This window comes from Thermobia domestica, chromosome 9 (assembly GCF_964235325.1).
Source record: "Thermobia domestica chromosome 9, izTheDome1.hap1.1, whole genome shotgun sequence".
NCBI classification, from domain to species: domain Eukaryota; kingdom Metazoa; phylum Arthropoda; class Insecta; order Zygentoma; family Lepismatidae; genus Thermobia; species Thermobia domestica.
The window spans coordinates 86,463,661-86,478,884 of NC_137462.1; the positions used below are offsets into that span (position 1 = coordinate 86,463,661).

Here is a 15,224-nt window from a genome sequence, read left to right on the forward strand (position 1 = left end):
TTTACTCATTTAAAAACAATACCATACTTCCCTTTTCTACTTTACTTATTACAAATAAATAATAAAATGAATCAGTTCCGAAATCAACGTCATTTTTTGGTGTTGAAACACGCCATTATCACATAAGAACAAATTTGATCACTCAGATCAGATACAGCAGAATAATATTAGAATATTTGGAAAAAAAAAAAAAAAAAAAAAAGTAAATGACAAAACAGACCCAAGCATTTCATTCTGCAATTTCAAATTACTTGCTTCATTGCACAACACAACTTACCCTCTGAGTAATTGGAAAAAAGCTCATCTGGTTCGTCTTCTTGATCAATGGAGATCGTTCTTAGTAAAGGAGGAATGTCCTGAATATCATCGTCTGACTCCATAGAATTGCTTCTATGATCTGTGCTTAAGTGTCTCGGGTTTCTGAAAGAGAAAGTCATTCTCTATCTTAACAACTGGATATAGAATTCATAGGAGCATAGTATACATAATTTCCTACTAAAATATGAGGTGCTTACAGAGTTTCATGATTAACACAAAAATCTTGAAAATAAGAAGAAACAGTCGGGAAAACTAACAGTATAGAACTATCGCAGCTCAACTTCATGCAAAGATATCCAAAAATTATACACTTTTACCTGATTAAGTGAAAATAATATAAATATTACTCATTTTGAAATACTCAATTTAACTTGAAATAGGAAAGTTACGGTTAAATAGTAATGTATATTTGCTACATGATAATAATAACCATTTCCTCTAAAATAGATAGTTTTATGGATTTTGTTCGAACTGAACATAGTATTTAAAATTGGACAATACTTACAAACTTTGGACTTAAAGATACTTTGGTTTTATTCTTAAAAACATCCTGGCGCTCCAATCCACATATGGACATCGCCTTTAGTCCATCGACTCCCAACTTCATTATCTCTGATTTTACACGTGAATTATCTATCTGCTAATTCAAAAAACTCGGCTGTTTACCAAAAATGTGACTTCAGAGGAAATGAACTCCCAAACATACGCATTAAAAGATTCCCATTCGAACACGCATGAGTAATTTCACCCAAGTAGTTGATTGATTGAACAAAGTATAGCCACAAAATGAATAGCATTACACTAGAAATAAACCGGCCACATCCAAAGAATTTTTCCTCATTTCACTCTGTGCTAGAATCAATTCTTAGTTTCTTTTATATTATCGAAGAATGTAAGTAAGAATAAATTCAGACAAAACCTGCACAGAATATTCAGCGTTAAAAAAAAAAAAAAAAAAAAAGTAACGTTGTGGTTAGTGTACCGTATGCTCAGGCGGGTACCTGTGATTGAGTCTAGGCTCAATCTTACATTTTCACACACTGAATTCAAACCAATGAAGGACGTGGTACAAGGAAAATAGATTGAATTCTTCCGCCCTCTCATATCCTACACTCAAAATTATTTAAATACCTTATCTATATAAATTTTGTTACATAACAAGTAATTCAGACGGAAGTAAAATAAACAGCAGGTTATAAAGCGAAAAATGAAAAATAATTAAACTGTCTACACATGTTCTTTTTCAATTACAAGTACCTTTTAAGGCAAGAAAACTGGAATAATAATGTGGAACCTGCATGTAACAATACCTGTTTTCAGTGGAAACCTATGATTAATGGAAATTGTCACAATATCCTACATAATTAATTACAACTTATTAAGCAAAACCTATGCGAAAGCTAAAAGCCAGTCTAATATTGATTTTAAAAAAAAATGTAAAAAAGTTTCTTAAATTACGTGTAGCTTCACGGGGAATAAGGCATTTCGTAACAAAATCATTCTAATAGTTTCAACAACGTTATCCTGTGATGATGACATAATAATAATAATAATAATAATAATAATAATAATAATAATAATAAATAATTCGTCTACTTTTTCTGGTAGTAGTTATTCCTCAAATTTGGGTAAATTCTCAAATTATTAATATAAGCGAATACTTGATCAATCTTGAGCACGTAACAGCCTGACGGAGTGCAATTTTGTAAAGTACAACTTTGTTCGGTTGGCAACATTGTCAATCTAGCTATATTTACATGATAGGGCTTTCAGCGTTTTGTATACATTAGTTTAAAAGTTACAAGGGCGTAACAAGATAAATAGTCTATTCCGCGCATGACGCAGTGATTTTTACTGGCGATACGTAACGATAAATAATTTAAGACATTTCTCCGTTTTTTTTTTTAATTGCTGTTTCTCCAGTCATTTATAATATTGAATATATTCTACATTCTGCAAATGCTTGCACTAATGATATTGAAAATAAAACGAAAAATGAACGTGTCGGAGATGTGCTAGAAATGTAAAAGTTGGTGTTGTAATATATTGACAGTGAGTACTGGCAATATCTTTTCCAAGAACGAAAGAAAGAAAAAAAAAAAAAAAACACTGTAGGCTACATAAGTAGTGTTGAACTAAAGTAAATAAAGGTTTTAATAACTAATATAATGGTTATCTGTGAAATTAATATTACAGATATCTGCTGAAGTTTAAAATTGTTAATTTGTATTACGCGGAAACGTCTATCCAACAAAAATAAAATGAGTGAAATGATCTGCTGTGAAGAGCAACTTTCACAATAATAATAATATGGAGGAACTAGAATGGAAGTCTGAAGCCTTCCGCTTTAATTTGGCTATTTATGTACTTTTTTTACTGTTATTTAAATTAACGCCTAAATGAGGCAACCAAAAATTAGATCCTGAAACTAACTCCAAAATAACATGTTAATTATTACATTTTAAGATTATGACTGGCACTTTGTGACCTGCAAATAATATTTATGTTCTGATGCAAACCTAAATTAAACTATTAAATTACAATTTACGAAAAAACAAGATCTACATTGAGTACGAAAGAAATAAACAGACGACTAAAAATGCGTAGACGCATTTAAGTGCTTTAATTTGATATATATTACAGTTCAAGTCATACTTTACTTACTTGAGAAAATAGTCTATATTGACATAGTTTGACTGCTTCGGTGAATCGGATTCTGGAGGAATGGGACTGTTTGTTAATCCATCCGTATCCGTGGTCCCTGAGCTCGTTGCACTATGACCAGAATAATGTGAAGTTTGAGACTTGAAAGTGGTTTCGCCATCCAAATCACTCATGCTCCCGCTTCCACTTTGTTCATGTGACAAATAAACATAATCTCCATCTATGTCAAGAGGAACAGAATCATAGACGTGTTCTTCGCTTTCATGGTGACTTACATTTCTACTTGTTAATGAACTCTCTACGGATTCACTTGATTGCATGCTCAAATTGCCTTCCCCCATTACCGCATGCGAACATTCATTCTTCATTTGCTCAGCTTCCTCAGATTCAACCTTATTCTGCACTGCTTCGTGATTTTCTCCTTCACCACCATTATTTTTACTTTTGTGTGACTCAATGACTAGCGGGCACTCTCCTAAGCTTTTGTTATGAATAGTCTTTTCTCGGTTTTCATTAATATTGAGTTCATACTCTACTTTTTTAGCATCACTAACAACCAACTCACTTTTGATACTTCTACTCTGCACAACTTTATCTAACGCTTCACCTGCCTGACGATAACTTCGAAGCTGAACTTCTGCAGTTTGGAAATCATTTTGCCTATCCGATTTTGAAGTTTCTAAACCATAACTTTTGTCTCTAAAAGCCTTTTTATTAAAACTAGACCGTCTGCATAACTCGTTCGACTCTTTCGCTACATCAGCTGGTACCGAGCTTGGCCGAGGTGTAATGCTTCTTTCTACCGGTAAATCAGTACCAATCTGTTTACGTAACTCAACATCGGTGTTCTTTGGTGGATTCAATTCATTGAGCTGTTTGTTTATTTCTTGTGACCCTGAGCTGATTGATCCTAAAGGAACATTTGATGGTACACTCTTCCTACTAGGAGAAATGACTTCATTTTCCGTGGGTTCTTTTGATTTCCTGAAATTTTTGGGCGGTGGCCTGGGTGGGACTTTCTTAATATGAGCTTGTGGTTGCTCTGTTGGTGTCGAAGTTTGTCTCTGCAACTTTTCTGTGCCATTTTTATTTTTTGTTACACCGTTTACTTCTATTACAGTAACGTAATTCGAACTATTACTTTGTGTATCCACTGCCTTAGGTACGTCAATTGAGCCTTCACATGAGGATCCACTGGACTTTCGAGTACGTGATTCGCTTAAAGCTACCGATAATTCATTTATACACTGGTTGGCAGAGTCTTTTGTGTCCGATTCATTAGGTAAACATTGTTCTGTTTGTACGGTTTCTACGTGATGCCTATTACTCTCACTTTCCTTTTCGCCATTTTGACTCGATTTTTCTGTAAGTTCATTTTCACTTTTGTCCTGTTCTTCTTCAGACTTAACATGTACATTTTCACCTACATCACTGGTGTCACAACTCTGATTTTTATGTTTTTCAACATCAGCTAACAACCTTTCTAAATACTCAACATAAAATTCTTCCTTTTCAAGCTCTTCTCTCAATACAGCTACCTTTTGCTTATGTTTTGCGAGATTAGCACGTACATCCTCTTCCCAGGCTGCCGGTAATTCACTACCGGGAAATCGCTGGACCCAAACACGACGAAAATCACCAAACACACTCATTGCAACAAAAGAATGTAATCATTTTTTAAAATCACAATTACAACACACACACACATCAATTCCAATGTCACCACTCTCCTGCTGACTGCACCCTAGCCCACCCCCACCATTTCAAGATGAACAACACAATGATGCCAGATCTAGATGTGTAAACAGTTGATCATTTTTCAAAGTGTTGACCTTTCCTCAGATAAAAATATACACTATCATTTCTGCTGAAAATAGAAGCAAGAAACTCCAGAATGATAGGTAGAAGCAAACTGCAGGGAGAAGAAAAAAATGCATACGATTTGCAGTGTTGATAGTGCATCGGCATTTATCGTTTGTAATTAAGAGCTGCATAAATCATATAGGTAAAATGATCATAGCCCCATTTTGGATCGCTCTGGGGGGAAAAAGTTGCGGATCGCAACGCAATAGCACCTTCAAAAATTAAAAAAAAAAAATACATTCTATACCAATTATCTCAATTTGGGGGGGGGGTTAAACAAATCTAAAGTATAAGGGGTCATTCCGTACCAGTCTTCGTAAAATTAAACATGCAGCAACGAAAATAATGAAGAATAGTTGTAACTACTACGCCGATTATTTCAAACATTTGCATTAAGTTGACGTAAATGAAAATGAAATGAAATATTTGAGTTTTACGTTTCGCGGTTATGCCGGCTACGCTAAAAGCAGGGCGGATCCAGGGAAGGGCGATCGCCCCCCCAGAAGAGGAAGCTTTCTTATTTTATATATATAAATAAAACCCATCCCAAAGTTAGGAGCCCTTAAAAGTAGCAGTATGACAACCCACCGCCCCCCCAGAAGTCGGTCCTGGATCCGCCCCTGGAGACGGGGATGATGAGAAATGAATGAAATGGTGGAATGAACAAAGTGAGAGGAAACGGGAGAACCTCGAGGAAACCCATGCACATAGTGTTTGTCCACCACAAAGTTCACATGGCACAAGCTGGGATCAAACCACAGACCCCATGCACCAGAGGTGAACGCTCTACCACTGAGCCACCGCCGCCCCTTTACGTTGACGTAAACCGTTATGAAATGTAACTGTTTAGTATTACCCAACTGACAAGTTCGTGCGTTTGTTTTGTAGTGTCGCTGTGGTGTGTTTACAGGTATATGCTACTAGCAGGGTTCTAAATGCTCATTCTTAAAACGAGCTTAGTTCACCTGAAACTTAGAGTGTAAAGAGTAAGTTAACTCATGCTCAAACTGAAGATTTTTAAAAGGAGTGCGGACCACTCAAGCTCAGTTATTAGCTGGTATACGCTCAACTTAGCACGCAACATCAGAAAATTACAAATAAAACTATCAAAGATTCACTAACTAAAAATATGTAACACTACAAAAAATACCCTTCTTTGCACGAAAGGAAGAGTAACAAACACCAAAAGTAGTTTCATTTTTCTCATTTATGAGGTCTCTGAAGTATTCTATATTTTTCGATCCTTCAGAACGAGTGAGCTCCCAATCCCAGCTCGAGCTGAAAATCGAGAAAAACGGCTTCGTACACGATTAAATCTAGTCAAGCTCTGTGCACAAAATTTGATAGCTCGAGGTAATTCCTTTCTATGCGAAAATTTGATGACAAATAGACCAGCATACACGGTCTTTTACGTATTAATATATATGGTATAGATTGATAACGGTTCAGTATATAAATGGAAGTTTTAGTGTAAAAAGTTACTTTACAAACAAAGAATAATGTCTAGGGAACACATTGATACAAGTGGTAAACCTATACTTATAATAATAAGCAGTTGCGGTTCGTGGTTTGTAGAAGCACCAGTTGCAATGTTGCAATATCAAAGGTATGTAGGTACGCGCAAGTGTTCCCCTCCCCGAGCATTCTTGAGTCTTATCCCAAAAATATTCAGGAAACATGAAGAGGAAAGTCTTTTTAAGCTCTATTTGTATATTTTCTCTAATATTGATTTAATATATAAGATATTTCTTTCTCTTTTTCAAACAACCACTAACAATGTACTGTACGTGTATACCTAGGATCTTATAAAAATAGAGGATCTGCCCTTACAACAAAATCTTGAAGCCATACGTAACAGTTTCACCACCCCTACTCTGCCCACTCCGCCCAATAAGATCGCAATGTTTTGAGCCAACAAAAATGACGGAGACGAAAGTAGTCAATCAGACGATGGCGAAAAAGAGAGTAGCCAATCAGACTTCCCAAGGCTCGGTTGTTTTTTGGCTTCATTAATTTAATAGGATGAAGATACATATAGGCAGATCCTCTATTTTATAACATCCTTGGTGTATACACTATTTATATACAAAACTTCTACCTCATGTTATTAAACAAGAAAATCGAATACATAGCATGTGCTGTAAGCCATGAATGATATCGTTAACCCAAACAGAAGGAAAAGAAGCAAGGAAATTGCATATATTCGTGCACGCAGTTAAACAAAATTATTTAATCAAGTAAACTATGCATTATTTTAAAATGGAAGGTCTTTCTTTGTTTTTTCCGAGTTTCAAATTTTTCTATGACTTCATTGAAATCTGAAATGCTGCTCGCCAAGTTTTTCTGAATAGAAAGCATCGCTACTGCAATTACGTTCCACTTTGTTTTCTTTAGGGTACAGAAACACCTCTCTCCTCTGATAATATGCATTTTGTTAGCATTTCTTTGTATTAATATAAGGAACCAAAAGTCCATTTTCAGTAACTACGTATTTTTGTCTGCTGTTCTACTATAAAGAAGCATGAAATCTAAGATTTTTCCCTTCGAAAATAAAAAAAAAATAGTTTAACATTCCAGCAATGTACGCTGAAGAAGACAGATGAGTATTGAAAGTGAATGATTTGAGATTATTTTTTTTATGCTCTACGCCGGAAATCGAACACGGGATCATGTGAACGAAAGACACAGAGCTAGGAATTAGACCAGTGGTAAGACATTTTCTTCTTCGAGATTCGATCACCCCCTTCCCCAGAATAGGATATTCTTTTATTTTAAAACTAAAACCTATCCCAAGAATTTTCAGCTTTGTATTATAAATATAAAATAAAACCTATTAACTTCAAACGACCGTCCCCCCAAACATTCAGCCTGGATCCGCCCCTGCTATCACTAGACGCGTATTCGTTCTTTGCGAGTTTGTGTTTTGTGAACAACTTCTTTCTTCCAAGCGTCTATATCTCACTCATCCTATCAAGCGCTGCCAAGCGGAGGAATTCGTAACTATTACTGAAGCTGATTATATACCAGTTGCGAAACAAGGTGCAACTGCAAGCTAGCAATACGGGAGGATAGCAGCGACGCAGGAGTAAATCCGCTTTTTCATGTTAAGAGACAGGAGCTCGCTGCCATATGCTCAATGTTACTTCTTCCAGTGGCAACGCTAGCTGTCACTGGAAATGTAAATCATTCTCTTTCATTCAGTTTTTTTTTAAATTCAATTTTTTAGAAATGCATCAATACTGTTTTGCACTCAAGAGCAAAGGTTTATTTTTTACTGATACATTACTTTAATACTTAAAAATATCTTTGGTATTTAAAAAAATACCCAGTTGCATAACCATGCAACATATAGTATCATCCGCCGCTGGTAGTAAGGTAGGAATAACATACATGATATAAACGTGAACAGGACCACCATATATGCATCAGTAAGAGAGTAAGCCACAGCAATAATGCTTGTGTGAAAGCAATGGACAGAAGAAAACTTGCAAAGTAACAATCGAACAATAGAAGGTGCAATGTGGCCACACCATGTGATAACAGACATCGTGTCCGTGTGCATTTGACCTGCTTACAATGTCGTTGACAATGTCCACCTTGTCTCAAAAAGGTTGAGCGCATTCTTTATTGCTGTTTCGAGGCAAAAATTTTCTAAGTCCAACTTCGGGTATCTTCGGGAAAAAGTAAACCAGGTTCGAACCTCGAAGCCAACCTTTGCAATCGGGAAAAATCTTGCAGATGTGTTTTTCTTCTTTTAAATATAATAAGACTTGTTACCAATTATATATAAAAAAGCAACATTGATTGAAATACTTAATGATACAATATTTCGAAACTGTATTACTGCCAGCACATGCTTGTTTGTCATTTTGCTCTCCTTGAAGGAATTGTCCTTATGAAGCATGCCACAGCAGGAGGTCTTTACATAGATTTTCAATTCAATACCTGATATATGCTTTTGCAATGTGGAAGTGGTGATGCCTTTAGTCGCTCTCTCTCACTTTCTCGCTCGCTCACTCTGTATTTATATATATGAAAGTGGATGTATGTGTGTGTTTCGACATAATTCTGATATGTCTAGGACAATTTTAACCATATTTCTTACAATCTGGAAAAGAGTACTGTCAGGATATATATCAAAAATGCTAGAAAAGGATCGATATTAGTATCGAATCCATAGTTTCGTGGTCGCTTAGGTAAACAGTTCTACTTTCAATTAAAGTCCAATTAAGCTTCCATTAGCACCCAGGATGGTTACGTAGCGACAAAAACATATCGAAATCAACCAATATTACAGTCGAAGCGTAAGTTTTCAGTGCCGCATTTCCCATTAGTCCAACTAGGCTCGTGCCTAGAGGGCAACATATTTGAAGAGCGCAAAGTTTAAAATTTTAATTTTTTTCGTATGAAAAAGTTAAAAAAATCGAGAGCAAATATACTATTTCATGAGCAGTCCTCTTTTACTATTCTAATATATTTAATGATAGCGTAAGAAATCTGAAAATAATTCAGAACATGTTTCCCATTTATTTTTTGTTACGTAATTGTAGTTGTAGCATCTAGTGAGTGGTATTTAACTGAAATAAATTCACTAATTAAGCATATTCGAATTAAGTTTTATTTGTAAGAAAGGGATCAAGGGACGGAGAAATGTGTAGTTATTGGGGGAGCCGAGAGCAAAAGTGCGTAGGGACGCCGAGCTTCTAAATGCAGCACTGTTCGCTAAATTAATTGGTAGAAATTTTAATGCCATTTAAGATCAAATTTAGTCCTAGCAATGGCAGTATCCGTTTGCTGTCCTAGGAGGAATGAAAGGGACTGACATCAAAATTATAAAAAAAGACCTACAGTAGTGTCGAATCTATAATTTTGGGGGTCTCTTAGGTAAAGATTGGAACTTCAGATGCCATGTAAGTTAAGCCCTCATTAACACAATGAAGGAGTTTGTGAAATTTGTGACATGTAAAAATAATTGAAAATAACCAATGTTAGTATACAACCCATATCTTTCGTGGTCGCCAAGTTCATTGGGAGCAGTTCTGATGACCTTTAAGTTCAACTTCCAGTAAGAGTAAGATCCCCCAGCACATCTAATAAGGAGAGCGTAGTTCTGGAATGTCTGGGAAAACCTTTACCAAACTTGGGGGACATATTACTTTCAATCTAAGAAGAAAATATTGTAGTAGTATGACGTTATGGAAGTTGGGAAGTGTGACATGTAAAAATAATGTAAAACGACTGATCTTAGTGTTTTATTCATAATTTTCTCGGTCGTTGAGATGGATAGTGATGCTCCCAATGGAGGTTACATCCAAATTCATCCCCATCTTCACAGGATGATGGCCTGGGAGAGCTAAAAATAAAATCTTAAAAATTACTTAAATATTTGTCGAATTCATAGTTTTCGGGGTGAGAAAGCGTTTCTAATAACTTTGGAAGGTAATTTGTACCCACGTCAAGATGGGCTTTTTAATCATATCAATTTCTCACCTTAAGAAGAAATTACCATTGCAATTATGATATTAAGCCAACCTTCGCAATCGATGAAAAAATTATGTGGATGTATGTTTCGTCTTTTAAATGAAACAAGACATGTTAAAATCAAAGATGGAGTGGGTCAGTGGGTCGGTTGGTAAGTGGGTGAAATGGGTCAAGATTTGTGAGTGGATCAGTGGATCGTAGGTCAAAAGGACGTGACCTACTGCGAAACACCACTCACCGTGACTCACACTGGCCCACCCTGTGGCCACCCTTTTAGTCCAAAGATATTTCGTCTAAAGAACATTTCGTCCAGAAACATTTAATCCAAAGACATTTGGTCCAAAGGACAATTCGTCCAAATGACATTTCGTCCAAAATACAATTGGTCCAAAGGACATTTCGTCCAGGGATGTTTAGTTCAAAGCACATTTCGTCCAAAGAACATTTGGTCCGGTAACGCTTGGGGGTCAAGGGTTTGTTTCTATTAGAAGAGTAAAAGTGATTCATATAACATTATGACTCAGTAGTTCTTATTTCCAAAGGAAATTTGAAATAGAGATTTATTCCGCAATTTTCATTTTGATAGAACAAATAATGCTGAGATATTCAGAAAAACGTAAACGCCTGAAAACAACATGGCCGAACAACAGGAGTGAGGGAAAGGTTGTAGTGTGAAGTATGTTGCTGTAATAACTGCTAACATGACATCTAAAATTTTCATGTTGTGAATAAAATAGTTCTAAAATAAGTACCGGTAACTAAAATTAATGGAGTTTAAATTTGAGTAAGTTAAATATTAGGTATTCAAACCCTTGTGTTAGAAAAGTGAAAAATTATGTGTCAAGTATCTTTGAAGAAATACTAAGAATAGAAAAATACACATGTGTGAAATATATTCTTAGTGTCCAAAGATAATACTCTTAAACAGTCACATTCTTGGCTATAACATTGTGAAAAGTGATTGACAAATATAAGATGAAAGTTGGAAAATTTCGTGTAGAATATACGTATCTTTTCAGGTTAACCACAAGTCTGGTTTCTATTTGTAGACTATTGATAGTGTGTAACTTCGGCAGACGTTTCTACATAATTAGTGAGTTGTATGACAAACCAGAATTGTTAACTTGTCTTGTATTTTTATTTCAGTGTTATTCCTTATGCGAATATAGTATATACTTTTGCTTTCATATTAATTTTCTCGGTACAGCACAGTACATTTAAGATATCCATTGCAAAGTCTCAAACCAGATACAAGATTCACATGACCATGCGGAGGCAATGTTGTCCGCAAATGAAGAGGGAGTATGCTCTTCAAAGGGTTGTTTATCATTTTGGGAGGTGAATTCCTTAACCAACGAAGCTACAATTGTATTTCTGCGAAGCTAAAACTGTATTTTTGTAAAATTATTAATGAAACCAAAGAAAGGTGGCCATTTAGTTTTCAAGCGTTTACGTTTTTTCTGAATATCTCAACATATATTTGTTTTATCGAAAAGAAAATTGCGGAATAAATCTCTATTTCAAAATTTCCTTTAGAAATAAAAAGCTACACAAGTAACACTTCCCAAGTGTAACACTCCAATTTTGATAAAAATTTGGCAGGCAGATACTACACATAAAATAAGTAAATACGTGTTTTTTTTATTTTCTGCGGAAAAACGGTTTTAGGGGGCAAAAGCCCCCACCCAAAATTTTGAAAGTTGTCGCCCGAAAGGCAAGAAGTGGACCGAAATGAATGAAATCGTGCACAAATATTGTAGACGAAAAATGAGGGAATACGGGTTTCGTGTTTTTCTAGAAAGAATGGTTGGGTGGGGCGCGAACCCCTCCAAACTTTTGCTCATGAAATATCAAAAGTGCTAGTAACAGTATGTCAGAAGTGCCTAAATTTACATGAAGAATTGCAACGAAACTTTGTGTATGGACAATATGCAAAAAATAAATGAACACGGGTTTTTTATTTTCTGTGAAATAAGGGTTATAGGGTGCAAAAACTCCCACCCAAAGTTTTGAAAGTTGAAGCCCGAAAGCCAAGAAGAAGTGGACCGAAGTGAATGAAATTGTATGTAGGTATTGGATACGTAAAATAAGGCCTTTCGTGTTTCACAAGTGTCTCCATCTGATTTCTTCAAATTTGGCAGATCAACAACAAGCGCAAACAGTATAGTGTATTTTATAGCATTTCAGGAGGCACCTTTAACCCTTACAATGTTTTTCCGCATAAACAAAAACACGTGTCGATTAATTTCCTGTTTGCTGTTGATGAGCCAAATTTGAAGCAAAACGGATAGGGATACTTCAGAAACACGAAAGACCTTATTTTACATAGGGTCTCTAAAATGCCTACCCACAATTTCATTTGCTTTGGTCCACTACTTCCTGCGCTATTACGGTAATATTTACTTTTTTTCGGAGAAGGCCTAGGCCCCAACACTGTTTTCCGCACAAATTAAAACACGTTTCGTTTATTGTTTTGCGAATTGTCCCTATACGAGGTTTCGTTGCAATTCTCCATACTCTTAAAAACCTCTGACGTATAACTATTTTCACTTTTGACATTTCGTAACCAACAGTTTAAAAGGTCCGTGATATACGCAACCGTGTTTTTTTAAAGGAAAATACGAAACCCAATTACCTCAATTTACGACTACAATATCTGTGCACAGTTTCGTTCAATTCTGTACACTTCTTTTTGCCTGTTAGGCCTCAAATTTCAAAATTTTTGGTGGGGGATTTTGTCTCTTAAAACCGTTTTTCCTCAGAAAATAAACTTGCATTCGTTTATTTTTTGCGTATTGTCCCTACACAATATGTCGTTCCAATTCTTCATGTCCTTTAAGCACTTCTGACACTGTTATTCGCACTTTTGATGTTTCACGATCAAAGTTTTGTAGGGGTCTGTGTCCCACCCAAACCTTTTTCTTTGTTTCAGGAAAATTCGAAACGAGCATTCCCTCATTTTATGTCTACAATATCTTTGCACAATTTCATTCACTTTGGTTCATTTCTTGTGACCTTTCGGGCCTCAACTTTCAAAATTTTGAGTAGGGGCTTTTGCCCCCCCCTAAAACCACTTTTCCGCAGAAAAACACGTATTCGTTTATTTTGTGTGTAGTATCTACCTGCCTACTTTTTTTTTTCAAAATCGGAGTGTTACACTTGGGAGGTATTACTTGTGAGTCATAATGTTATATGCATCACTTTTACTCTTCTAATAGAAGCAAACCCTTGACCCCCAAGCGTTACCGGATCAATTGTATTTTGGACGAAATGCCCTTTGGACCAAATATCTTTTGGACCAATTCTGTTTTGGACGAAATGTCCTTTGGACCAATTGTCTTTTGCACTAATTGTGTTTTGGACGAAATGTCCTTTGGACGAAATGTTCCTGGACCAAATGTGTTTGGACTAAATGTCTCTGGACGAAAATCCTTTGGACGAAATGTTCTTTGGACCAATTGGCTTTTGGACGAAATGTTCTTTAAACCAATTGTGTTTTGGACGAAATGTCCTTTGGACCAAATGTCTTTTGGACGAAATGTCCTTTGGACCAATTGTCTTTTGGACAAAATGTTCTTTGGAGAAATTGCCTTTGGACCAAATGTGTTTGGGCTAAATGTCTCTGGACGAAAATCCTTTGGACGAAATATCTTTGGACGAAACGACCCCCAACTACCCACCGTGCCATTTTGTTCTGCGCATTGTAGACAGCATCTTTTGAACACTGGTGAGATTGTCTACGTTTTACTTTCAATATCTCCATATTTCTTCCACGGAATCTCCATTTCTAATGAAAAAAGCTCAGGCATTTTTGGATTTTGATATTTGCAATTGTAAGAGTGGCAATAGCAATAGGAGTTCAATTTTGAGATACAGTTTGTGAGTTTTTAGAGGAGCTAACTGCTGGAAAAAAATTTTGAATCACCTGTCATATATGAATTATTATACCTAGTATAAAAAACTGAAAGTAACTATGTCTGCGTGATTATCACGGTCAAATTGCAAAGTCAAATGAAATGACATTTGGTATATAATCAGGCCCCAATCCCAACTGGGAAGTTATCATACGCATATCACTTTCATTATAACACATATCCTTAGTGGGGAATAGGTGTCCGAATTTTTGCGAAAAACTGAGTATCTTACAAGCCGTTCAACTTAGAGAGCTTAAATTCAGTATATAACTCTTTACTAAAAATAAACAGAACGTGTCCTGGCATTTTTAGAAATGTGTTTTATGAGCGGGTGGGGGGGATTTTCTATATATTGGAAATTGGTAGTAGGTTGATTTGTAAAAATTATCGAAAATGATTGATATTAGTTGAGAAACTAATTGAAAAATGAAAACTACAGTCCTTTGATTTTATACCCACTGCTTTCTAATATAATAATTGCTGAAGCTGGTGTTTAATATATGGATCGTTCAGAGCATAAGGCAATCAAACCATAAAGTTGTGAGAAAAATAGACATAACATTTGTATTCCAAGCTTAATTTCATGAGCATTTTAAATTAGTACGGCATGCTTAATTATATGGAAAACTAGTTTTTCTCTCTTTTCTTCTTACGTTGGTCTACTTTATCTTGATTTGATACTTTCAAATTTCATCCTGTTTTCTACTGAAATGTATATGTAAGCCAAGAAAGAAATAATTATATATGATAAATTTAAATTCATCTTAATTTGGAAGATGAGAAACACTTTACCATTGTATATCGTAAGGGTCAGATCCACCGGTATTGTAACAGAGCGGTGCTTGAACGATTGACGGTAGGAATTCAAACTCCGATAAGTGAAAATTTCATAGTCTTGTTTTATTTCAAGTGTAACCTCTTTAGTCAATGGAGAGAAGGACGTGGATCATGGGTCAGAGTTGATTAAGTTGGTGGGTCGGAGTT

General features: G+C 35.6%; 1 protein-coding gene across 2 annotated transcripts in view; it reads right to left on the minus strand.

The window, feature by feature from the left end:
• RhoGAP1A (Rho GTPase activating protein at 1A) overlaps nucleotides 1-4,748 on the minus strand; it is a 67,111-nt gene extending 62,363 nt beyond the window's left edge. For both annotated transcript variants that reach the window (XM_081771468.1, XM_081771467.1), the window contains exons 1-2: nucleotides 2,983-4,748; nucleotides 278-420 (exon numbers count right to left, since the gene is read on the minus strand). In XM_081771468.1, coding sequence (XP_081627594.1) covers nucleotides 278-420; nucleotides 2,983-4,634 — 1,795 coding nt within the window. In that variant the 5' untranslated portion in view covers nucleotides 4,635-4,748. The remainder of the gene's footprint in view (nucleotides 1-277; nucleotides 421-2,982) is intronic.
• Between the last annotated feature and the right edge of the window lie 10,476 nt (nucleotides 4,749-15,224).